Source organism: Nerophis lumbriciformis, linkage group LG04 (genome assembly GCF_033978685.3).
Source record: "Nerophis lumbriciformis linkage group LG04, RoL_Nlum_v2.1, whole genome shotgun sequence".
NCBI classification, from domain to species: domain Eukaryota; kingdom Metazoa; phylum Chordata; class Actinopteri; order Syngnathiformes; family Syngnathidae; genus Nerophis; species Nerophis lumbriciformis.
The window spans coordinates 27,748,568-27,774,242 of NC_084551.2; the positions used below are offsets into that span (position 1 = coordinate 27,748,568).

Genomic DNA, 25,675 nt, shown 5'->3' on the forward strand with positions numbered 1-25,675 from the left:
TAGCCTGTGTGCTGTTTTTCGCAGCAGGAGAAAGAAGCACCTCTTACTGAGCCCTCATTAGGAAATGCGTGGCCTGGGCGTTCAAAGCCACGCACACGTTTGCGGTCGATTTCAAGTAAATTGCAACGCAACAAAGAAATGTGGATTTGTGCATGCAAACACTTTAATACATCTGAATATTTACTTGTGTACGCCGTTTTCTGGATTAGATCGTACGTCCGTTTTTAGTAGAAAAGCCACACAACTCCCTGTACATGAGGCCGCAGGCCAGGTTGAATCATGCCTCGTACTTTTAGTCAGCAGGGATAGCCTCCAGCTCCCACCTGACACTGATGAAGACACATGACATAGAAAATGGATGGATGGACAGATGGATCAAAATCCTTCTTCACAATAATGTGTAGCTGAGGCGTCATTTAAAAGGGGACCTATGATGATCTTCCTCTTTGCTGACTTATAAATGTTGTTCACAATGTTGGATACTTGTGTTAAACAATGTCAAAGTGTCAAATCATTAAGGTTCATGCATTTTGGCACATGCTTACACACGGTTTTGAAATCTTTTTTTTTAACATCAGTTAGGTGAACATGCTTATTTAGAAATTCAGGGTAAGGTATCTACTTCAGCCAGGGAGAATGTTATTATGGCTACTGTCTGCAACCTTCTGTGTTATTCCTTCTCATCTAATGTCCTCCCACCTGCACTGATGCAGGGTTTCTCCTTAATGTAACTGAACGTGGCGCATCGCCACAGCAAAATCCTCGCTAACGTGAAAACAAATAAAACTAATATAATGTATTGTAACCTCAAGAAGAAGTCAAAAGTCAGACTCGCTATTTTCACTTTTATTGCCAAGCTTATGCTAAAATCCGGCCCAAATCCAAAAGGTTTTACCTCCCATGAAAACACTTTCGCTTTGTGCTTCCTCCGACACACAACAGCACTTTCTCACTCTCAGCTAATCCGCTTTCAGGCACAGAAGGTGTATTTGTGATCATGGGAAAATTAAACATAAAATCGAAACCCCACAAACAGAGAACAATACCACCTGCAGGTCGTTACAGTGTAAATGGATGTATACAGGTTATTATTTGTGCACTATTGACAAAAGATGCACCGAAAGTTCGACCACCGAAAATAGTGCTGCCGAAACTGGATGTTGTGACATAAACAAGACGCACGCGATTGTCTGAAGTGTAATCAGCATGTCTGCGATGTGGACGTAAATGTAATATATTCCAGATATACCCGCGGACAGCAATCTACAAAATGTGTAAATATTAAGAGGAAAGTGCGAACTTTTACGGAGAGAAATTCCAACTGGAGTTTAATAGGGTTGTATTTTGCATACTCTTATTCTGAAACAAGGTTAACTAAAATATTAAAAACATCTTAGTATAACGCAGTGCAGTTCTCCACCGATGCAAACTACAATAATTGGCATTTTATTCATCCATCCATCCATCCATTTTCTGCCGCTTATCCCTTTCGGGGTCGCGAGGGTGCTGGAGCCTATCTCAGCTGCATTCGGGCGGAAGGCGGGGTACACCCTGGACAAGTCGCCACCTCATCACAGGGCCAACACAGATAGACAGACAACATTCACACTCACATTCACACACTAAGGCAATCAACCTATCTCCAGGTGCATGTCTTTGGAGGTGGGAGGAAGCCGGAGTACCCGGAGGGAACCCACGCAGTCACGGGGAGAACATGCAAACTCCACACAGAAAGACCCCGAGCCCAGGGATGAAACCCAGGACCTTCGTATTGTAAGGGACATGCAATAACCCCTGTACCACCGTACTGCCCTATGCAGATCCCAAATACACAAAAACAGGTACCTAGGTAGGAAAAGTTGGTTTTGCATAATAGATCCCTTTAATGGAGGACCAGAATTTGCTACCACACCTCTTGTCCTTTAACAATATGTTTAATTGGGTTGTATTTTGTATACTCTCATTCTGAAACAAGGTTAACTAAAATATTAAAAACATCTTAGTATGACGCAGTGCGGTTCTCCACCGATGCAAACTAAAACTGGCATTTTATTCATCCATCCATCCATCCATTTTCTACTGCTTATCCCTTTCGGGGTCGCGGGGGGTGCTGGAGCCTATCTCAGCTACAATCGGGCGGAAGGCGGGGTACACCCGGGACAAGTCACCTCATCGCAGGGCCAACACAGATAGACAGACAACATTCACACTCACATTCACACACTAGGGCCAATTTAGTGTTGCCAATCAACCTATCCCCAGGTGCATGTCTTTGGAGGTGGGAGGAAGCCGGAGTACCCGGAGGGAACCCACGCAGTCACGGGGAGAACATGCAAACTCCACACAGAAAGATCCCGAGCCCGGGGATCGAACCCAGTACTTCCGTATTGTATTCCATGCTGCCCTATGCAGATCCCAAATACACAAAAACAGGTACCTAGGTAGGAAAAGTTGGTTTTGCATAATAGATCCCTTTAATGGAGGACCAGAATTTGCTACCACACCCCTTGTCCTCTAACAATATGTTTAACAGGGTTGTAATTTGCATACTCTCATTCTGAAACAAGGTTAACTAAAATATTAAAAACATCTTAGTATGAAACAGTGCAGGTTCTCCAACGATGCAAACTAAAACTGGCATTTTATTCATAATGCGGACGCTGTATCGATCCGTTGTGGTGAAGAAGGAGCTGAGCCGGAAGGCAAAGCTCTCAATTTACCGGTCGATCTACGTTCCCATCCTCACTTATGGTCATGAGCTTTGGGTCATGACCGAAAGGACAAAATCACGGGTACAAGCGGCCGAAAGGAGTTTCCTCCGCCGGGTGGCGGGCTCTCCCTTAGAGATAGGGTGAGAAGCTCTGTCATCCGGGGGGAGCTCAAAGTAAAGCCGCTGCTCCTCCAGTCAGATGAGGTGGTTCGGGCATCTGGTCAGGATGCCACCTGAACGTCTCCCTAGGGAGGTGTTTCGGGCGCGTCCGACCGGTAGGAGGCCACGGGGAAGACCCAGGACACGTTGGGAAGACTATGTCTCCCGGCTGGCCTGGGAACCCCTCGGGATCCCCCGGGAAGAGCTGGACGAAGTGGCTGGGGAGAGGAAAGTCTGGGCTTCCCTACTTAGGCTGTTGCCCCCGCGACCCGACCTCGGATAAGCGGAAGAAGACGGATGGATGGATGGATGGATGGATGGGCATCCATCCATTTTCTACCGCTTATCCCTTTCGGGGTCGCGGGGGATCGCTGGAGCCTATCTCAGCTGCATTCGGGCGGAAGGCGGGGTACACCTTGGACAAGTCGCCACCTCATCGCAGGGCCAATACAGATAGACAGACATCATTCACGCTCACATTCACACACTGGGGAAAATGTATTGTTGCCAATCAACCTATCCCCAGGTGCATGTCTTTGGAGGTGGGAGGAAGCCGGAATACCCGGAGGGAACCCAAGCAGTCACGGGGAGAACATGCAAACTCCACACAGAAAGATCCCGAGCCCGGGGATCGAACCCAGTACTTTCGCATTGTATTCCGTGCTGCCCGATGCAGAGCCCAAATACACAAAAACAGGTACCTTGGTAAGAAAAGTTGGTTTTGCATAAAAGATCCCTTTAATGGAGGACCTAAATTTGCTACGACACCCCTTGTCCTCTATCAATATGTTTAATAGGGTTGTATTTTGTATACTCTTATTCTGGAACAAGGTTAACTAAAATATTAAAAACACCTTAGTATGACGCAGTGCAGTTCTCCACCGATGCAAACTACAATAACTGGCATTTTATTCATGTTTATACAATTACAGCTGCACACCCACCTTGAGCGATGGCAATGGACTCGAACTTGTGCAGCTCCCGCAGCAGGCAGGTGCGTTCCGTCGGATGGAGGCTGTAAATAAACTCCTTGGCCCCGCGGGGAGAGTTGAGGGGCTCCACGGGTTCCTTCAGCGGGTGAGTGCCCAGGTGCCGGTACAGACACGGGCTGGACAGGGAGGAGGGAGCTTGCTGGCTAAACAGTCCGGCTCGGAGGGGCCCGCTCCCGGCTCTCATGTGGCGGACGGGCCGCAGGACTCCGCGCAGGCTGGGCAGCATCTCAGGGCGAACAGGGGCGAGTGCTAAGGGTCAGAAGGCTGGAGGGAGATGTTTATTATGTCCTATTACACTTCAAACGGTCACGTGGGGTTATGGAAGGCGTGGCTTAAACATAAATATCAATAAATATACGAGAGTGATGTTATAAATGCTTTAAATCAACTTACCTTCAGTCGGTGCTGAGCTGTCCCGTCCAACACGGGATAAAGCGTCTAAAGAGAGCGGTTGGTTCGACGCATACGTGTCTTCTTTCCGTCCCCGGGCCGAAGGTTAGGAGCTGACGACAGAAACCGCGTCAAAAGCGACCATTTTGATGGTAATATTTTGGTAAAACGACATATTGTCAGGACGGAGGCGAGCGAGTGTAACCTTCGGGCGGACAGGACCGTGAGAGGCGGATGGGAGAGGAGCACTCCAGCCGCTGGAAGCGTCGACAGAAGTGACCAATCAGAGAGCAGCTTTCTTGCGCGCATGGTAATTACGTCACGTAATGACGTAGGCACGTTCAGGGAGCGTCGTCTATTTACTACTTTACATTTTATTGCAATGCATGGTGGATTTGTTTAAGTTTAAACTTCACTATTTGAACATTACAACTTAACATAACTTAGAACAAGGTTGGTTGTCACACTAGTTATTAGGGTTGAGAATCGAACAACAAATCGCGATTCGATTCTTGATTGTTTATTGAGGATCCCCATTAGCCGACGCACAAACGCCAGGCTGGTTTTCCTGGGGTCCTTTACAAAAGTTCAAAGTAAAATAATAATACACAGATCCAGTTACAAAACAGACACAAATACAATTACAAACAAAAGAAAGGAAAAAGGAAAAGAAAAAGAAAATTCTCAAAAACAAAATAAAAAGATAACAGTACACAGATCCAGCTACATAACATACGCAAATCCAGTTACAATAAAAGAAAGGAAAAAGGGAAAGAGAGAGAGAGAGAAAAAAAAGTTCTCAAACTGATAACAGGAAAGATTACCTCTTAAGTCTAAAAAGTGACTTTACATGTTTCTTAAATGTTTTTTTTTTACTGGGAATAGTCCTAATATTTCAATGAAGAGTATTCCATAATGAAATGTCTCTGTATACAACAGTGCTTTTCTTGAGGTGACGATTCGACTCTCGATTCAACACAACTCGCGATTCCAACAGATTCTTACAATATATTATTTGGTATAAAAAAAGTAGTAAGACATTTTCAAAACAGGTGGGTTACAAAAGCGCCTCTTTTCAGCGTGGAGATGGCTAAAAAAATAATATACATTTATGACAATTATGAATCCATTTAGAATAGAAATAAATATAAATCAGGTGTGAATCGATTTTTTGAGCACCCATACAAATATCTTGCTGGAAATCTAGATTATTAGGATCAGAGCTTACCTACATGGTCCTCTCTAGAGTAGGAGGGTTGAACTTTTTTTTTTTTAAATTGTAAATTGTAAATATTAATTTCTCCAGTTTTCCTCCTCTAGGCTTGAACACGATGTGTTTAAAACTAAAACTAAAAGTTAGAAGGGAAATCTATAATTTGGATTGTTATTAGTTGGCTAGCTAATGATTAGTTTTGCCACAGTGACGTGCGGTGAGGTTGATGGCTGGTGAGGCACTGACTTCATCACAGTCAGATTTACAAACATATGAAACCTAAAGAGTATCTTATTCACCATTTGATTGGCAGCAGTTAACGGGTTATGTTTAAAAGCTCATACCAGCATTCTTCCCTGCTTGGCACTCAGCATCAAGGGTTGGAATTGGGGGTTAAATCACCAAAAATGATTCCCGGACACGGCGCCGCTGCTGCCCACTGCTCCCCTCACCTCCCAGGGGGTGAGCAAGGGGATGGGTCAAATGCAGAGGACAAATTTCACCACACCTAGTGTGTGTGACAATCATTGGTACTTTAACTTAACTTTAACTTTACACATACAAACTGTAGCACACAAAAAAGCACATTTAATAAAACATTTTTTATTATGGTCTTCCCTTTACTTATAAATGAAGTCCATGCGCCACTCCTTTCGAACAAAAGCATCGATAACTTGTTTATCGAAGTCTTCCTTATCTTTTTTCAGTTTTAAAAGTCTCTCTGTCTCGATGGAGATCTTCCTTTAATTATTACCTCCTGCTTCGATTGAAAGTCTAGTTTAGAAAACTGTTTTATTTTAGATATGTAATCCTCCATGTTAAAAGTCCAGGCGAGAGGAAAAATAAACGATCGCTGCTAACTGTTGCTGCTTATTGTCACTTCTTCTGCAGCCGAGTAGTCACAAGAATGGTCGCTGGGATCACTAGCGCCCTCTACCACCAGGAGGCGGGATTACTGCGAGCCTCACACAGTGCGTCTTCGCAGCAGTTTTATGATTGCTCAGCACAGGAAATACATTACACACATACAGTTGTTGACAAAATACACTGTACATTATATACCTCAGCTAACTAAACTATGGAAATGTATAATATAATTCATATAGCAATACGGTCTCACTGCACAGCAGGCCAGCAGTTAGCCGAGTCATTGTGCAATCCATGGTGAGGCTCAACTCAGTGACATGCCTCAACTGGCTGCTGACTCACCACACCGTCTCTTCTCAGTATTTGAACGGCAAATGTGAAAATTCAGCGATTTTGAATAAAAATAATCTAAAACTGGTGAAGTTAAATGGAAAATAACTTTATCGTATAATCACTGGATACATATAACAATTTAATTACTTTTTTTTCATTTTACATTTTTTTTCTTTCCATGATGGCACGTGAGGCCCCGCCTCACCTGCCTCCCCTCACTGCACGTCACTGTTTTGCCCTTAAGGGTTTTTGTCACATATACAGTACTCATTCATACATATCACATATAAAGACTGGCCTAAAACTGTCCCTTGCTTATTTTGTGTTAAAATGCATTAAGTTATATATTTGTCACTGCAACTAAACTTTCAAATGTTTGCCAAATATTTTCCCCATTAAAATATCATTGAGACAACCATCCTAGTGATGGGACTGGTTGTCACAATAAATGTCTCACCTTCGAGCTTCAGTATTGACGATGGTTTGATGATGAGCAATTCACACTAAAGTATAAAGTGTGCCTACCAACCCCGCTTGGGTGTGATCACATTCCTACTTTAATGACGTCACTCAAACAAGAACATATGACTCCTAGTGGGGAAAAAAAACAACAGTACATTTTTACACCACAGGAAAGTCTTGTGTATAGGAAACTTGTGTAATCTGTAATATATGGCATTTATATAAAGGGTTTGTATTTGATTGTTGTTTTAATAAATGATCAAGGGGTGTAATAATGCAGCTGCATAGATAAAGCTCAATAATGCAAGCAGAGGAATCATGAATAGCATGGGCAACAGTGACCCCTGGTGGTTTAAATGCCTCATGTATTGACAGACCAGAAATAAGTCTAAATGGAGACATAATACAGAGAGGTAAAAAATCATATATATATATATATATATATATATATATATATATACACATTCACAAAACCAGTCAAGCACATTTCTTGTTTTTATTATATTGCTAAAGCTGTCAACAACCATTAAAGTATTGGAAATAAATTGCATCTTTGCCTGTTGCACTGTGGAGGGACAGAAAAACTCTACTAAAATCAACTCCTTACATTGTACAGTAAAGCCTTTTTTTTTTTTAAATATATATCATAAAACACACAAACAATAAGGAACTCTGATATAATATATAATCGATATACTGGCAATTTAAATACAAAGGTGGATAATAGGAGTTTTAGACAATTAACAATATTGACAAATAGGTGTTGTTTCACGTGTACAACCATTGCTTGAAATGTAACAGTATGGAGGTAAATGCATTGTTCAGGGTTGGTCACATCAACAGATGTAGATGCCTTCTTGGTGTTGGAATATAATCCATCACACATCTTTGGGAGAGTAAATCAGGTTAGAGATTAAACATAGCGGGAAGTGAGTTGTTGGGAGACTACATGCTCTTGACCGTGCCAAATAAGTCTGTATCATCAGTAGAGTAATAGTGATGAAATATGCCCATTACACAGCCAATATTTGTGAGCAGTGACCTTCAGGTCAGACACATTTATTATTATGACTGTGATTTACTTCCTAAACAGCTGGCTCCATACGTTCTAGTTGCTACATGCAGGTGTGAAATAAGGGGATTCATAGCACTGACGCCACAAACAAATCAATATTAGTAAAATAGGATTCATCACACATCATCAGACTGTATGTGCATGAATAGAGCCAAATGTGATATCTGGGAGTATAAAATGAAGAGAGAAAATAACTTAAATTGCGCCGACAGTTATTTACAAGTCTGATACGTTGTTAGTCAGCGTGGTCTCACAGTGCTTGAACTGAAATGTACATACACAAACTGTTAAGTAAAGCCTCATTGTGCTCCTACAGAACCAACAGGATGTCCTAAATACAAAGCATTGTGTTGTGATTGTACACACAGGAAGTATCTACTTGTTGTCATTCTGTACTGTATCTCGAACACACAATGTCCACACGTGACAGATGGAAAAATCTTAAATGCTACATTGCCGTTATTTACATCTTACAATGAATGACTTTCAGAACCTTTTCCCAATTCGCTTATAGTAAGTGTTTTTCCCCCCCCGACTTTAGTAAGGTTTATGAACTACAGAGACAGTATGGACAATAAATGCTAAAAGATAAAGGGGCTGTACTGTACAAACCTTGGCGTGTAAATATTGCAGCTCATATTAGACTTGGATAGAACAAACTTAAACAAAGTGATGCCCCAAGGCAACATCTAGATAAAGAACATGTTTGTACAACAAGGCTGACATTGAGATTCCTACTTTAAAAAGGGAAGATTCTGATAGAAGTGTTGGGACCCAATGTGAGAAGCAGCAACACACTTTTTGGCAACAAACGTTTACAAATCATAGACATAACAATAAAGCAACAAATCAATTCATAGGTCAACGTGTGACTCTTTACATAGAAGCCTCTTTTATGTGATGCTTGACGATGCAGTCCCCATCCTTAACTAGGACGGCAGGCTTTAAGCTGTCAAAGGTGTCACAGTGGTGTTGCGGACAAATTTAAAGGACACAGGACGGAGGACAGCTTTGAGCACATCTGTGTGCAGCTGCTGAAATGTCCTTAAATAAAGTCTCCTTCTCTGGATTTATCCACCTCGTTTCTTGTTGTCCAATGTTCAAATAGCCTCCTCGTGTGGAACATTAACCAATTCAATTCAATAGGGACACCTCTGTAATTGCACAGCTATGGATTCAAATCGGCAAAAACACGTCAGTTTTTCGTCCCGAAATGTCCAATTTAAAATCTTCTGAGACTGACTCGTGGTGCAGGGTGTACCAGATGTGGTTCTGCAATTGCCCTGTTTGTTATATACAGTGTTTGTATCTTTTATATTTGTTTTTGTCAGGTGACGTGAACTCACTGCCGAATACTTCAGTAGGTAGGTATTCTCACAGTGGAACAGGAAACATGGCATCTAAAAGAAGGAACATTTGCTTGCTGAATACACAATAAGAAGTTAATGGATGGCACTACGCAACACGTGGTGCAGAGCGGTCATTAGTGAGGGTCCTCTTGAGCTTGACGCCCTTGCGGATGGCCGACAACATGCTGCCATCTGCCTTGTCTCCTACTGGCTCATTGTGGGGGTGCCGCTGGGCCAGCTGGTTGGGCAGCGGGACAGTGGGAGGGTTGGTCGAAGCCTGACCGCTCCAAGACGCCACAGGCAGCGTGCCAGCATTCTCGGAACTCTCTCTCCCCATCTCCTCCACACTCCTGCTCCCGTTTGGCACCCCCGACATGTCAGGGACTGTTGGGATTTTTACCGGGATGACAAGTGTGCGAATAGGAATAGGACCAGAACCTAGTGAGCCTGCGCGGCGGGAAGAGGGTTTTGAGGAGGGGGTGCGGCGGATTGTGGCAATGCCAGGAGTGATGATGACTGGACCGTGGCCCGTGGAATAGGAGCCAGAGGGGTTATGGGATCCGGAATAAAACCCATGATTTGAGTTGCCTGTGAATGAAAGACAAAACAGCTGTTTTTACAATGATCAGATTTAAGAATGACAAGTTCTGCGTATGATAAATTGAGAATTCATAACGCCACCCCCACACTGCTGTAAGTGGAGCCCAGAAGAAACCAAAGAGAAATGGCCAGCAGGCATTTTGAAGCAGCGATGACTTCATTCGAATGCACCTCGCTAGAGACACGTTTTGCTATTGCATGCCGCTCCTGAGTGAAAGATCAAGTTATGAAAATTCTGACTGAACTATTGGTTCAGACTGGGAGAATTAATTAACCAGAGGTAAAAATACATTTGATATATAAATATTTTTGAATGACACTTTTAGTTTAAGTGTTTGTTTTGATTCAACTCTTCAGATTAAAACAAGTACTAAAATCTTTACGCTTTTTAATAAACACTTTTGGCCTGATCTACTAAAGGTTTGCGTGTATTAAGACATGTGCAAACTTGATAGCATATGCAAAGCTGATCTATTAAATTTTCCTGAGGGAACTCTCCTGAAGGAATCAATAAAGTACTACCTATCCATCTATTTACACGTTTCCAGTGAGGGTTGGACTCCGCCAAGGCTGCCCTTTGTCATCGATTCTGTTCATAACTTTTATGGACAGAATTTCTAGGCGCAGTCAAGGCGTTGAGGGGATCTGGTTTGGTGGCTGCAGGATTAGGTCTCTGCTTTTTGTAGATGATGTGGTCCTGATGGCTTCATCTGGCCAGGATCTTCAGCTCTCGCTGGATCGGTTCGCAGCCGAGTGTGAAGCGACTGGGATGAGAATCAGCACCTCCAAGTCCGAGTCCATGGTTCTCGCCCGGAAAAGGGTGGAGTGCCATCTCCGGGTTGGGGAGGAGATCTTGCCCCAAGTGGAGGAGTTCAAGTACCTCGGAGTCTTGTTCACGAGTGAGGGAAGAGTCGATCATGAGATCGACAGGCGGATCGGTGCAGCGTCTTCAGTAATGCGGACGCTGTATCGATCCGTTGTGGTGAAGAAGGAGCTGAGCCGGAAGGCAAAGCTCTCAATTTACCGGTCGATCTACGTTCCCATCCTCACCTATGGTCATGAGCTTTGGGTTATGACCGAAAGGACAAGATCACGGGTACAAGCGGCCGAAATGAGTTTCCTCCGCCGGGTGGCGGGGCTCTCCCTTAGAGATAGGGTGAGAAGCTCTGCCATCCGGGGGGAACTCAAAGTAAAGCCGCTGCTCCTCCACATCGAGAGGAGCCAGATGAGGTGGTTCGGGCATCTGGTCAGGATGCCACCCGAACGCCTCCCTAGGGAGGTGTTTAGGGCACGTCCGACCGGTGGGAGGCCGCGGGGAAGACCCAGGACACGTTGGGAAGACTATGTCTCCTGGCTGGCCTGGGAACGCCTCGGGGTCCCACAGGAAGAGCTGGACGAAGTGGCTGGGGAGAGGGAAGTCTGGGCTTCCCTGCTTAGGCTGCTGCCCCCGCGACCCGACCTCGGATAAGCGGAAGAAGATGGATGGATGGATCTATCTATTTAAACCCGTGCGCAGAGATTTGCGTCTCTTAAGTGACCAAAATACGGAGTGCAATCTATTTAGGGTGTCTGTCTTCATAAGTATGCAGAATATATGTTGATCATCAGAATGCCAACAATACTGGGAGAAGAAAATGCAAATACAAATAATCAGCACAGGCTGTGGGATCTACCATGAATTGATTAACGTGGACCCCAACTTAAACAAGTTGAAAAACTTATTCGGGTGCTACCATTTAGTGGTCAATTGTACGGAATATGTACTGTACTGTGCAATCTACTATTAAAGTCTCAATCAATCAATCAAAAAAAATCTACCAAGATTAAAACCATTCCATGGCTGCTGTTTTGCTTCTATATCAGGATAGGAATCAATAAAGTACTATCTATCTATCTATCTATATCAAACGTACGGCCCGCGGGCCGGATCATGCCCCCGAACAGGTTTTTAACCGGCCCGCAGAATGAGTTTGCAAAGTATAAAAATGAGCCGGAATTTTTGAATGAAAGAAACTGCTGTTCTAAATGTGTCCACTAGATGTCGCAACAGCATTTCTTTGTATCTTTGTAGATGACCACATGATGTTAGTGCACCAGTCGAGGAAAATGAGCAAACTACATAATTAACATCCTGTAATTTGATTTTGATATAATTTTTTTATCTTGATAGATTAAAAATTAACACCAATGATGACTGATGAACATTATCACATAATTTATTCAGAAAGTATAAATAACGACAAATAAAGATAGAATACCATTAACCACAACATGTAAGTATAAAAAAAAACCAACAACATTATGATTTGTACATTTTCAGAATGTGCTTATTGTATTTTTAAACAAAGACAACAATCTGAAGTTGTCTTTATTTTTAAGTTATCGTGCTGGGATTTTACCAGAGCGGCCCACTTGGGAGTAGAAAATGAGTTTGACACCCCTGGTCTTTATTTAGTATGTCTAGAAAGGATGTGCAAAATGGCAGTTCGCTGCTAGAAAGGAGGCGATTGTGCTGCAGCCCCGTTGTACGTACTGTATGCTTGTCAACATATATGGGCTGTCAAAAATAAAAATATTACACATTTTATTTATTCAGTAATATCTTTTTATAATTTTATAGCTGCTGGATGACTACAGGGTCTTATTGAAACAAATTTACCGAATATGTTTTGGTGTCTGCAGGCGTTTTTTAAATGTTTGTTTTTTCATTTAGGAGATAGTATTAACATATCTCCTATATGAAAAAATACATCTTACATTATGCATTTTTCTTGCATCTGAAACATTCCAGAGCACACCTGCAGTTATTACCAGCATCTTGCATGAGCGCACCTTCTGAGCGTTATAAAAAGTGGGTTCTGTTGTATATACACTGCGGGACTGCTTCTTAAATGCCAGAAAAAACACACATGACTGTGCTGTAAAAAGATCAAGTGTGAAAATTGCGTAGTACACGCAAAAACCTCATTTAAATAAGGCGGTCTGCACCAGTTAACAACTGTACTTGCAGTCTTTTAGATCACACACATCATTGCCACTAACAGTACACACAATTTCATAGTTTGCACACACTGTTTAGCGTGTGGTATTTGGATCTTAGTAAATCAGGCCCTATATGTTTAATTAATTTTTTAGTTTGTGACTAAAAAATGTTTGTTCCTGAAATGATCATTCAACTTGTTTTTGGTGTTGGCACTAGTTTTACACTTCTTCAAATTCAAACTGCACTTTAATATACTGTCATTAAAAATCAGCATTTTGGGTCACTGCTTGCTAAACCGCTGGTGATAAATAAGCACAGATGTGTATAAGTAATAAAGGAACAAAATGCTATTTACCAGTTAATAGTGTTGTTTAGTAACTGTTAACTTAAAAGAAAAGTATTATAGTATTCAGTCCACCACTGATGATTACTGCAGAATGCAACATTTGCTGACAAGCAAGCTAAAGAAAGATCTTTGAGAGGAACAAGTTTTTACACTCAAAAAACGTACCGAAATAGAACTGAAAAACGTGGCCCAGAAACCGAGGTATGGACCGTACTGTGGGTTACCTGTACTGTTGCAGCCCGAGTGCAAACATGTCAAAGGCCATGTGTTAAAGCTCAGTGTGTACCTGTCACAGCAGGAGGATAAGGACCAGTAGCTGTAACATTTCCTATGTGAGTGGGTGTGGAGGGATGGGATCCAGTGGGGTAGACTGTCTGCGGAGAGTAGGGAGCCTGTGTGCTTGGCAGGCCGGCGGTGGAGGCGGGCCGCTTGGTCTGAAACATACGTCGGTAGGACTGGCCGATGTCGCTGTTTCTGGGGATGGTGGATGACTTGTCGAAGTCAGACTGCTGCTGCTCAGGCTCCTGGTCCCCAGCCATTGAGAAATAGTCATAATCGGACACTGAAGGTGATAAAACAGACAGAAGTCAATATACTGGGATAACTCGAGCTTTAAAAGCACCTCAAGGCTGCTTGTGTACTGCGTGTTACCTTGTGAGGGTATTGTGTCCTCAGAGCAGCAGGGTGTATTAGTCTGAGTGCTGTATCCACTGGAACATTGGATCGAGTCCCGACTGGACCTCTGGGTGTCCAGTTCCAGGCCTTTAGATAAGGCCAGAGCCAGTTCATCATGGGCCTCAAACTCACCAGCCTGGGGGCATAAATACAGCTTGAGCACACAGCTCTGAAAGTGTCACTACTGGAATATATCAAAGTTATTCCAAATGAGGCACACAGTCGTCCCCTTGTTTCCGCGGTTAATTCAGAAAGGATATGACCATGATACACTGATTTCCACGAAGTAGGGTTATTATTATTAAATCAAATATTTGAATACAAAGAGCATTAAAAATGTTTATGACTTTCTACCGGTAAATACGTTTTTTTTAAAAAACATTATTAAACCCCCCTGAAATAACCCCCATATAGTCACCTTTACACTTGTTTCAGCCAGTACAGTAGCCTTGAGTATGTTCTACTGTAGATTACTGTACTTAGCAGTGTTTTAACAGCATTTTTTAAATTTAGTTTTAGTGACTTTTAGTCATCTAAATTGATTTAGTTTTAGTCAACGAAATTAGTCAGCTAAAATTACAGTAAATTTAGTCGAACAAAATAAAAAGTACAGAAGATAAGGCCTCTTTAATGTTTATTTAAAAGCACATTTATTTAGACTACCTGCAAAGTATTTTCTTAACACAAAAACAGCAAGATCTTATGGTCAAGGATGATGTACTTAAGTCATATTTTGCTCCAAATGCCAATGCCAATAAATATCTTTCAGGCACTTTTACTAGTTTTTTAAGCTACGTCTCTGGCAAACCCGGTATGCATGTGTGTTGCCAAATGGAGTTAGGATGCGAGGCTTCATTGTAATTTGTTTATAAGCGCGGGAGAACCAGAAGCAGCAAATACACATATGTGGCAGGACAAATTTCATCTATCCATTTTCTACCACTTGTCCCTCTCGGGGTGCCTGGGGGGCTGGAGACTTTCATTAGTTCATAAATGTCTGTCTCAAATAAATAAATACAATCAAAACACTGCATTTACTTCCTCCTATTGCTGCACGTGTCACGTAAACACGTTGGACCACATTAACATTTGTCAAGCTTCTAGATAAATGATTCCTTGAGGTAGACAAAATTACTTGATAATTTTTTGTAAAGAAGTTATATGGTGGAAATTGAATTAGTCTTAACTTACAGATGTGTATATGTCATGATCAATGACTGGCATCCTAACATCAAAAATAACTTTCTGCCAGGTGTACACATATTATGATGTGGAACATATTTAAATCCATACAGTTTGGTTTTGGCGGTAAAAAAATCAAAATTCCTCATCCCACAAGGAAAAACATTTGATTTGCTCTCCTTTGTAACGAACTCTCGGCCCCTCTTTCATAGTTATTTGCTGTTAAATAGCTGTGATTGGATATATATTGACCTTGTCTCACCCATCTACAAGACAAAATTAAATAAGATTGGATTTTGTTTCAGTCAACATTTACGTCTTGTTTTTATTCATTGAGTAAAATGTCAGTTCATTTTTTTAACATTTTAGTCAACGTGCACTTGTTTTGATTAGTTAACGTCGTATTTTCATCAGGGGAAAAATATTTTGTTGACAATAACTAAGATGAAAATTACTAGTCACTGAAATTAACACTGATCGGTAGCCCAAAGGATACTCCAAGCGTCATTGCTATGGTCGTTGCTCGGCCACTACCACATGGCCATAACGTGGAAATACTTCGTCATGTCCTGAGTATGTCACGTCCTGAGTAATTCCTCTAAGATAGAACTGGACTTTCAGTGCTCAAACCACAGGTGTAAATTGTTGGTCAATTTTCCGTAACTACGACAAGTATGCTGTTAAAGAGTTGTGATTGGATATATATTGAACTTGTCCCACCCATCTACAAGACAATATTAAATAAGATTGGATTTTGTTTCAGTCAACATTTACGTCTTATTTTTATTCATTGAGTAAAATGTCAGTTAATTTTTTTTTTTTACGTTTTAGTCAACGTGCACTTGTTTTGATTAGTTAACGTCGTATTTTCGTCAGGGAAAAATATGTTGTTGACAATAACTAAGATGAAAATTATTAGTCACTGAAAATAACAGTGATCGGTAGCCCGGAGGATATTCCAAGCGTCATTGCTACGGCCGTTGCTCGGCCACTACCACATGGCCATGACGTGGAAATACTTTGTCACGTCCTGAGTATGTCACTTCCTGAATAATTCCTCTAAGATAGAACTGGACTTTCAGTGCTCAAACCACAGGTGTAAATTGTTGGTCAATTTTCCGTAACTACGACAATTACCTGTGATGTTAGCATTCCGTGTTAACTTTGCGTGTCTGCGTTGTCGTTCCACATCGATCAGGTCAAAACTGCGTTATTGATTTCGAAGATCGAGTGTATCAAAAGAGTTCAGCTCTACTTTGACTGGACAGTTGCGGGCAGCGCTCTCAAGTCCATCCATCCATCCATTTTCTACCGCTTAATCCCTTCGGGGTCGCAGGGGGCGCTGGAGCCTAACTCAGCTACAATCGGGCGGAAGGCGGGGTACACCCTGGACAAGTCGCCACCTCATCACAGGGCCAACACAGATAGACAGACAACATTCACACTTACATTCACACACTAGGGCCAATTTAGTGTTGCCAATCAACCTATCCCCAGGTGCATGTTTTTGGAGGTGGGAGGGAGCCGGAGTACCCGGAGAGAACCCACGCAGTCACGGGGAGAACATGCAAACTCCACACAGAAAAATCCCGAGCCCGGGATTGAACCCACGGCTGATCAGGACCTTCGTACTGTGAGGCAGACGCTCTAACCCCTCAAGTGTTGTGCTAAATGTCTAATGCTACTTCCAATTGTTGTCATTTGACATTGCTCGCGTTAAAGGCTCGCCAATGTGAAGAAGTGTTATTGATGAGACAGGTGTTGAAGATTAAGTCCACCAAAAAGTTGTTCTGCCAAAAGTTAACTTGAAATTGTCGCGGTGAAGATAGAGTAGCTTCAAGATTAACCACCTATTGTGAGCAGGCTTGGTGAATATTTTCATATAACATAATTATTTGAACATAAGACAAATACTGCACTGTATAACACATATAACACACAAATAACACTTAATTTAGGGCAAAAACATGTATAGTATGCTTTAAAAAAAAGGCAAAACTTTGAAGCGTGATGTTGCGAGGGACGACTAACTCATTTATACATTACATCGAGAAAAACTCAAGTGACCTTGACAGGTGCGGTCCTGTTCCTCTTGTCGACTGAAGCCTTTTGGGGGGTCTGCATTTCAGCTGTAGCTGGGGTTGGGGTTGAAAGGCTTTGCGGTGCACTGCTTACAGTGCCCGTACCTCCATTACAGTCCAATATAGCTGGCGACCCCTTGTCTTTCTTCTTGCGCAATGTGTTCACCATGGGCTGGTCATATGGTCCTGGCTTTGCCCAGTCCTGGTAAGAAACAGTCTAGTCAGTCAGTGTTCTGATAGAGGATTCACATTTCACTTTAAATTATTGCCAAAATACAATAAAAAAATAGGTAGAAAGCGTGACACGTAGACCAGACTATGGACAAGGAGTAAAATGCAGTGATCTTCAAGACGAACCTTCCAACTGGGGACGCGAGAGGAAGGCATCATGAGGGAGCCCATTGGGCAGTGGTGAGGGAAGTCTGGCAGCAGAGCTGAGGCGGGACGTGACCATGGCCGTGTGGGGCAGGAGGAGGAAGTGGAGGATGGAGGGAAGAAAGGGAAGGCTGTGTCCGAGCCTGAGCTCAGACTCCCACCGTTGCAGGGGGAGTTGGCTGGGCTATAGTGGTCAAAACTATTGGACAGCTGCTTGGGTATGTTGGTGGGAGGATAACAAGGACATAACAGAAACAAACAACAGGATGAATTATTGAAATAATAAAATGGAAAAAATAAGATGACAGACAATACAATAAAAACAAATTTAAAAGCACAAAAACAATGACAGAAACTGAAGTAAAAAGTAATGGCAATGACATTAGGTTTACAGTCCTTATAAGGGATGCAACAATTATAGATTTTCAATGTACAATTATAGTCTGAGTAATAATCAAAGTTTTACAATTATCAGGATTATTATGCATTGATTAATTTCAAAGTTAAAAAAGTATAACATCACATTTATATTCCTTAGAGATTGTGATGTGTTATCTATTAATACTGTCTGAAATAACAGTAGTCAAATAATAAACAATAGGTATGAATAAACAAATAATTACCTTAACATTTGTATTATTAAAATAAGACTAATAAACTCAAGCATTATTGTCATCAATTGTCATCTATGCCTATTCATTTTCAATAAACAATTTTATGCTGCGTTAGTAATAATTGAAATGTTATTCTACAAGCTCCTGATGTTGTGTTAGTGTTTCACACTTGCTATATTAACTTACAATGCCTATAGTTTATTCAACACAGGCAAGAAGAAGCAATCTGTAACATTAAATGGTCAGTGAATGAAGCCTTTGACAGGAGTACCTGTTGCTGTTTACACTGAACTCACTCAACGCTAAACTACTGATTGCAAGTGACGCCTTTATATTTAACTATTTACCAACTCAATTCTTCATGAAGTAACTTGCCACTATCATAGTTAGTTATAATGTGTTGCCTTTACTTTGCTGCACCAGATTGGACGAATTGGACCATTTAGCCACAAATTTCTTTGGGCAGGTTTTGCAAATGGGTGAGCCATCGTCTTCAGTGTCTTCATTTTTAAAGTACCTGAAATGTTCCCTCGCTGCAAACTTTAGCATTTTTGGAGGGCTGGCACTGTCCTGTTACCATTTTTAAGGTAATGTAGCATACTAGCGTGTCTCTTCATAGGTGCGTATCAGCCCATGCACCGCTGGTGTAACTTTGTTTCCGTGCAGGTTGTGCCGAAAATAACGTACCAACCTAATGTCCGAGTGACACAGTGCAGTGTAGCCTTTGTAATTATATAACCATGACGTTTTCTCAATCATGGTAAATAGATAATAATAAAAAATAAAAGTGGTCAATTGTTGCATCCCTAGTCTTTGCGAATAGGGGTGGTTATTTCTACTAAAACTTCCTGGATTAATGAATGAATGCATTGTTTTTAACCATTGTCCATTAATTAAATTAATTTGATGCATTTTTTTGTTTGCGACCAAGTAGTAAACACATTTTTTTTCTAGATCCTATAACTCAACATTAAATTTCACACAATCAATCAATCAATCCTTAATGATCCAATAATCCATTACTATTCTCTAGGTATAGTGGTCCAATAATAGAGGACTCTTACAAGCATATCTCAGTTGTTGTAGTGTGAGTAACAACAGGTTGACGCAATGTTGAGCCAAGGTTTAGTACAATACAGCTGGAGGTACAGCAAAGACATTCATGTGTAAGAAGGGGAAAGGCTGATGTTGGGTAAGCATGTTTCACCTCGTCAGCAGTGTGTGGCGTTGCAGCAGCAGCTTCAATAGGATGAGGTTCACTGTTGGAGTCACTGTGAAGCTGCCCACACTCTGACACATCAGAGGAGCTGGAACTAGCACAAGGCTGGGACAACAGCAGCAAGCAGGACAAAAGCAGGTAGCAGAAGGACAGACACGTACAGAAAAGCAAGCACAGACATGTCAAAGTGATGATCAGTTTGTTAGATTGCACGGCCAACTTTTCCATAATTTCTCAGCAGTTAGTCAGAGGTACAGTCATGTGACTATGGAGAAGGTGAAGTGGGAGTCGTTACTTCATTTAAAGCAATGTCAGTGTTATATAGCGTGGTGTTAATAGGCTTGATAAAGGTAAGGAATGGAATGAATCCAAAGTTCCTTATTAAAACATGCAACTTTAGAGATATTTGGTTTTACTTCAGAGAATATTATAGGATCATTCTGTGCCTATTTACATAACGGAAATACATTAATATTCCAGACAGAGTGACATTTCTGCTCTAACGCAGTGAACCCAGTTCAACAATTTCACTGTTCTCTTTCACCAAGAAAAATACTCATACCCATAGCAGATTAATGAAGACCTAACTTGTAAAAACAAATTAACAGACTCACAAATGCTTTGTTGCTAACGTTGTCTAATAGGAGAACTTGGTTGCTGCCGTGCAAACAAAATAACCACTGCAGCGATACATATGGTTTATCCCACAGCACACTCAGCCCACACAGAGCAAGCTTCAGCATTCCGGCTCCTGTTTTGATTGAATTTACAGAATGAGAGTAGTGGATAGAGACGCACTCAAAGTACTCGTGGTGCACTGTGCAGCACTTAAAAATGTACATTTGGTAAAAATATTAACTCGGAATGCTTGAGCCTCTCCAAACCACAGTCTGTCACAGCGGTCTATGCTTTAAAAGCATGACCTGCTTTGCCCTGGGCTACAATGGAAACACTAATTTTCTTTACAGTCAAGCTGTAATAACCTCACCACAATCTCATAAACTTACTGCTGCTGGCTAATGCTTTACTAGGTACAGTTAATGTGTACACTTCCCATTCTGACTCAAAATTTGAATTTTATGTAGTAAATCTCATTGACATGTTACAGATGTTACTAAGAGTGTTGATTGTTAGCATTTTTGCTCACCTTGCTCTCAGCTGGCATCGGTGAGGATGATTTGGATGAGGAGTACTGGTCATGCGATGAAGAGATGAAGCCAGAGTCGTGGGAGGAGATGCTGGAGAGGCGAGCCGAGGCCTGCTGGGACAGCGTGGAGCTGCGGTATCGGTGGCGGGGTTGATGGTGGTGGAAGAGGTGGTGTGAGGAAGAGGAGGAAGAAGAGGAGGAAGGAGAATGAGAGTGAGAGCCGCTGGATCCCCTGGAGTCACTACTGTTAACACTGTTCAGACTACTGTGACAAAGGAGGGAGGGCATGAAAGTAGGATGGGGGGCCGGTTTAAGGGGAAGCATTGACAGATGGAGCAAGGAGAAACAAGGGCACCCAAAGAGAAGAACATAAGGATGGAATTTGCATAAAAAGTTGATTAAAAAAAGAGAAATGAAGAACACAGGGAATTGGGGGAGTGAAGAGGAAAAAGGGTAAAAAATAATTAACACAGCCCACCATGTAGCAGGCAGTGACTGAGCAAATTTAGTCAATTACAAGCATAAGAGGCTTTGAGGCAGCAATTGAAAATCAAAACCATTATCATAAATACTATGTATTCTATGTATAAATTAGGTCTGGGCGATATAGACCAAAACTCATATCCCGATATACAGTATTTTGGCTGAATCCCGATATATGATATATATCGAAATAATTTTTACGGAAAATAAATTTTGACAAAGTCAAACCCAAATATGCGTGTCAAGTTGTTTTATTGAAACATAAAGTAAATTTCGGGAAATGTTTAGGTTTCAGGAATAGACAAATGCACATAAAATGTTGAAAAGCCTTGAAAATAATATAAGAATAGTAAAGTATAATTTTCATTGAAACAAACCTTAAGCTATGCTGAAATCCTCAGCGAATAACAAAAACACAAAAGAAGAAAATATAAAAGTCCCTGGTTTAAGAGGACATTTTAAACATCAGCAGCAACTTGGAAATATTTTACCTTTGACAAGAATGTTTTTTAGCTCCACATTTTTAGAAGACCCTTGTTCCCCTTAAAAATTTGAGCAAATAACACCAAGCTGTAAACTGCAAGATACTGTGTGGCAGATGACAATATAGCCACTGCAGCTAAACACCTTTTCAGATTGTTGTGATTTGTTGTGGCAGTGCTTCTTGAGCAAAGTAGTTGTGACTGGGAAGCTCATATAACCACAAAATTATTTCTGGTAGCTTTTTAAATCCGTTTTTTTCATACCTTTGCAACTCGGAACATATCTATTAACACAAAGTTTGCATTCTGGCAGAAATGTATTCTCCATCGTTTTCAAGTGAATTCATCTCTCGCGTTGTTGATTTGATAGAATCATGTCAGTTGCAACTCGCCACGCTGCTATCATGAAAGCGTGTTGACCTGAGTGATGCCAAGGCTTGAGTCAAACAGACCTGATTGCTGTCAACAATACTGCTGAAAATAATTTTAAAGTAAAATTCGGGGAAAACAGGATCTGCAAGACTCCAGAACAGGAGGACAAAATACATGATTTTCCAACAAACAGGTCAAGATTGACAGGTATAATTCACACTCTCCTCGTACTGGCGTTTGTGTCAAGTGAGCTGTTTCTATCCCGCCACACTGTGAGTGGAGTAGGCGGGACAACACCCAGCGCAGAAAGAATGAGTAGCGAGACTTCCGCGCCAAAACATTAAAGATTGCATATATCGGGTATGATGCTATTGTCTCAAATACGTAGCTCTTTCTAAAATACAAACCCCGTTTCGATATGAGTTGGGAAATTGTGTTAGATGTAAATATAAACGGAATACAATGATTTGCAAATCCTTTTCGACCCATATTCAATTGAATGCACTACAAAGACAAGATACTTTGCATCAGTCCATCTTAGATGAGCTCCGGCCCAGTGAAGCCGGCGGCGTTTCTGGGTGTTGTTAATAAATGGCTTTCGCTTTGCATAGAAGAGTTTTACAGAGTTTTGCACTTACAGATGCAGCGACAAACTGTAGTTACTGACAATGGTTTTCTGAAGTGTTCCTGAGCCCATGTGGTGATACCCTTTACACACTGATATCGGTTTTTAATGCAGTACCGCCTGAGGGATCGAAAGTTACGGGGCATTCAATGTTGGTTTTCAGCCTTGCTGCTTACGTGCAGGGATTTCTCCAGATTCTCTGAACCTTTTGATGATATTACGGACCAAAATCCCTAAATTCCTTGCAATAGATGGTTGAGAAATATTGTTCTTAAACAATTTGCTCAGGCATTTGTTCACAAAGTGGTGACCCTCCCCCTATCCTTGTTTGTGAATGACTGATCATTTCTTGGAAGCTGCTTTTATACACAAACATGGCACTCACCTGTTCCCAATTAGCCTGTTCACCTGTGGGATTTTTCAAATAAGTGTTTGATGAGCATTCCTCAACTTTCTCAGTCTTTTTTTGCGACTTGTGCCAGCTTTTTTGAAACATGCTGCAGGCATCAAATTCCAAATGAGCTAATATTTGCAAAAAATAACAGTTTTCTTAATGTTAAGTATCTTGTCTTGGCATTCTATTCAATTGAATATAGGTTGAAAATAATTTGCAAATCATTGTATTCTATTTTTCTTTACGATTTACAGAACGTGCCAACTTTACTGGTTTTGGGTTTTGTGTATATATATATATATATATATATATATATATATATATATATATATATATATATATATTTGCGCTAAAAAACAAGCAATTACAATGAGAAGGTGTTTTATTGTTTGTGCTATGGCGCCATCTTTTGGACAAGTTTACTCACCCTACATTTACCAGTAGCCCTTCTTTTTTTTCCCCAATCGTAGTGCTGTTCAGTCTTCTAGCCGTCCATAGCGTTTCTACTCCTATGGATTCTCTTATTCATAACTCTAAGCAACGTTTGTAAGTTTTACAATATAACTAAAACTGTTTATAGTTACTAAACAGTCCCATGTGTGATGTCTGTAGGGGTGTTTCCATGCATATTTGTATGTGCTATCGTAATGTAATAATTCTAGCGTCGTTAGCAATAGCTAATATGCTATCACATATATGAGTATCTGTCTTAGAAGTAATAACTTTACAATGGCATTCTTTTTGTATTGTTTCAGTTTCACAAATTCTGCTTCACTGTATGAACTTTTCAGTTTACGAACCATGTACAACAACCAATTAAGCTTGTAAATCGATATTCTATATACTTGTTTTGTGAAAATCAAGCAAAGACTGTGTAATGTTAAATGCCAAGACAGACTGTTGAATAAATGTAGATTGACTGGACACATTTATACAATACAATTTCTCAGTGAAATGTCATACCTCTTTTTAGCATACTGCAAAATGCAACCCACCATTGCAGGACAAGCAAAGTTTAATAAATGTCCCAACACCAAGATAGTAACATATAAAGCGCAAAAGCAATACAGCAATACAATTCCCTTAATAAGAGGGAGGACAAATACCTGTGGGCAACTCCTGTCACAGTAAATTTTGTCACTGAGTATTTTACAATAATACAATAGCATCACTTCCACAGTAAAGACGACAGCTTAATAATAGCACATATGCACCACTTGGAGGCACAACTGAAAAATGTTTATTTACAGTGGAGGAAAGATTTGAAATCTCCATAAATAAGTGGTTAAATTTGCAGTTCATCTGTGATTCCTAACGGCTGCAAAAAATCATCAAATTGTGCTATAGAAAATTACACAATTTCCCTTAAATGGTCCTAAAAAAATTGTATTTACTAAATATTCTACAATTGCTCATTTGTCTGTCTGCGACATCTAGTGACAAGAAACTAAATAAATGCTCTGATCATATAGCATATTTACTTTTTGTGACATTTTTGTTTTGGGGCGTGCCGTGAGGTATTTGTAATATGAACTATGTTTCAATAAAGGTTGGGAAACACTGTAATAGAGTAACATGGTCTTTGTGTTTACCTGCACATGCTGGACTTCCTTGACACTGAGGTGCTGGGAGAGGAGGGAGGAGTTTGGTATGACCAAGCATAGTCTGAACCTTTCAGGTCCAAGATGACCTGGTGGGAATAGAAATATATATATTATAGTATAATTTTACATGTGAGGCGAAACGTCAAAACAACATCGGATTCAAGCTGCAACAAAAGTGATGTACTGAGCAAAATATGTGAGTGGGATAAAATCGTGGGTTTCTTACTTGTTCACTAGCAGGGGGGAGCTTGTGCGGGTCAGAGGTCAGAGATTTGAGGTCTTCAGAGATTGACTGGAGATGGGTAACCTCTCCTAACATAGAAATCTCTTCATCCTGCGCCAATCAAGAAGTAAGTAGTGTTAGTCACACACAGTTGAATAATTATCAATTAGCACATAAAGAACAAAGTTTGATCAAAGATTAAAAAATAAAGCAGCAATGAACGTTCTGCTTACCACCACAGGCCGCAGCATGGCTACAAAAGAGCAGAACCTTTGTCTTTCCTCGATGAGAGCCTTTCTCAGGGCCTGTTTCTCGGTTTCTTCCAAAAGAATGTATTTATCGCTGACATCCTGCATTGCGCTGTCCAACTGGGGCAGGATATCACCACGACCTGTAATGTGTAACACACACACATATTAGCAATACACATGACCTCAGCTTTTAATACAAAACAAAGTGAGGTAAACTCAATGTAAAACAACTATATACATTGATATACTTTGGGCCTGATCTACTAAATGTTTGCGTGTATTAAAACAGGTGCAATCTTGATCGCACATGCAAAGCTGATCTACCGAACTCATGCGCAGAGGATTTTTTCTCTTAAATGAACAAAATAATCTACCGTATTTTTCGGAGTATAAATCGCACCGGAGTATAAGTCGCACCTGCCAAAAATGCATAATAAAGAAGGAAAAAAACATATATAAGTCGCACTGG

The 25,675-nt window shown here is 41.0% G+C and overlaps 2 protein-coding genes across 10 annotated transcripts in view; both read right to left on the bottom strand.

Annotated features, from left to right (window-relative positions):
* Positions 1-4,488, bottom strand: part of LOC133598515 (transmembrane protein 65-like) — a 77,195-nt gene extending 72,707 nt beyond the window's left edge. The window contains exons 1-2 of the mRNA XM_061951214.1: positions 4,255-4,488; positions 3,814-4,125 (exon numbers count right to left, since the gene is read on the bottom strand). Of these exons, the coding sequence (XP_061807198.1) occupies positions 3,814-4,087 (274 nt within the window). The 5' untranslated portion in view covers positions 4,088-4,125; positions 4,255-4,488. The remainder of the gene's footprint in view (positions 1-3,813; positions 4,126-4,254) is intronic.
* Positions 4,489-7,608: 3,120 nt separating this feature from the next.
* Positions 7,609-25,675, bottom strand: part of LOC133598525 (protein MTSS 1-like) — a 90,435-nt gene continuing 72,368 nt past the window's right edge. For 3 of the 9 annotated variants that reach the window (XM_061951226.1, XM_061951282.2, XM_061951299.1), the window contains 10 exons: positions 25,189-25,346; positions 24,959-25,066; positions 24,721-24,818; positions 20,773-21,037; positions 19,614-19,730; positions 17,775-18,005; positions 17,404-17,619; positions 14,131-14,290; positions 13,766-14,041; positions 7,609-10,138 (listed from right to left, as the gene is read on the bottom strand). In XM_061951226.1, the coding sequence (XP_061807210.1) occupies positions 9,657-10,138; positions 13,766-14,041; positions 14,131-14,290; positions 17,404-17,619; positions 17,775-18,005; positions 19,614-19,730; positions 20,773-21,037; positions 24,721-24,818; positions 24,959-25,066; positions 25,189-25,346 (2,111 nt within the window). In that variant the 3' untranslated portion in view covers positions 7,609-9,656. The remainder of the gene's footprint in view (positions 10,139-13,765; positions 14,042-14,130; positions 14,291-17,403; positions 17,620-17,774; positions 18,006-19,613; positions 19,731-20,772; positions 21,038-24,720; positions 24,819-24,958; positions 25,067-25,188; positions 25,347-25,675) is intronic. The other 6 variants (XM_061951267.1, XM_061951243.1, XM_061951234.1 and 3 more) reach the window with 6 other exon arrangements.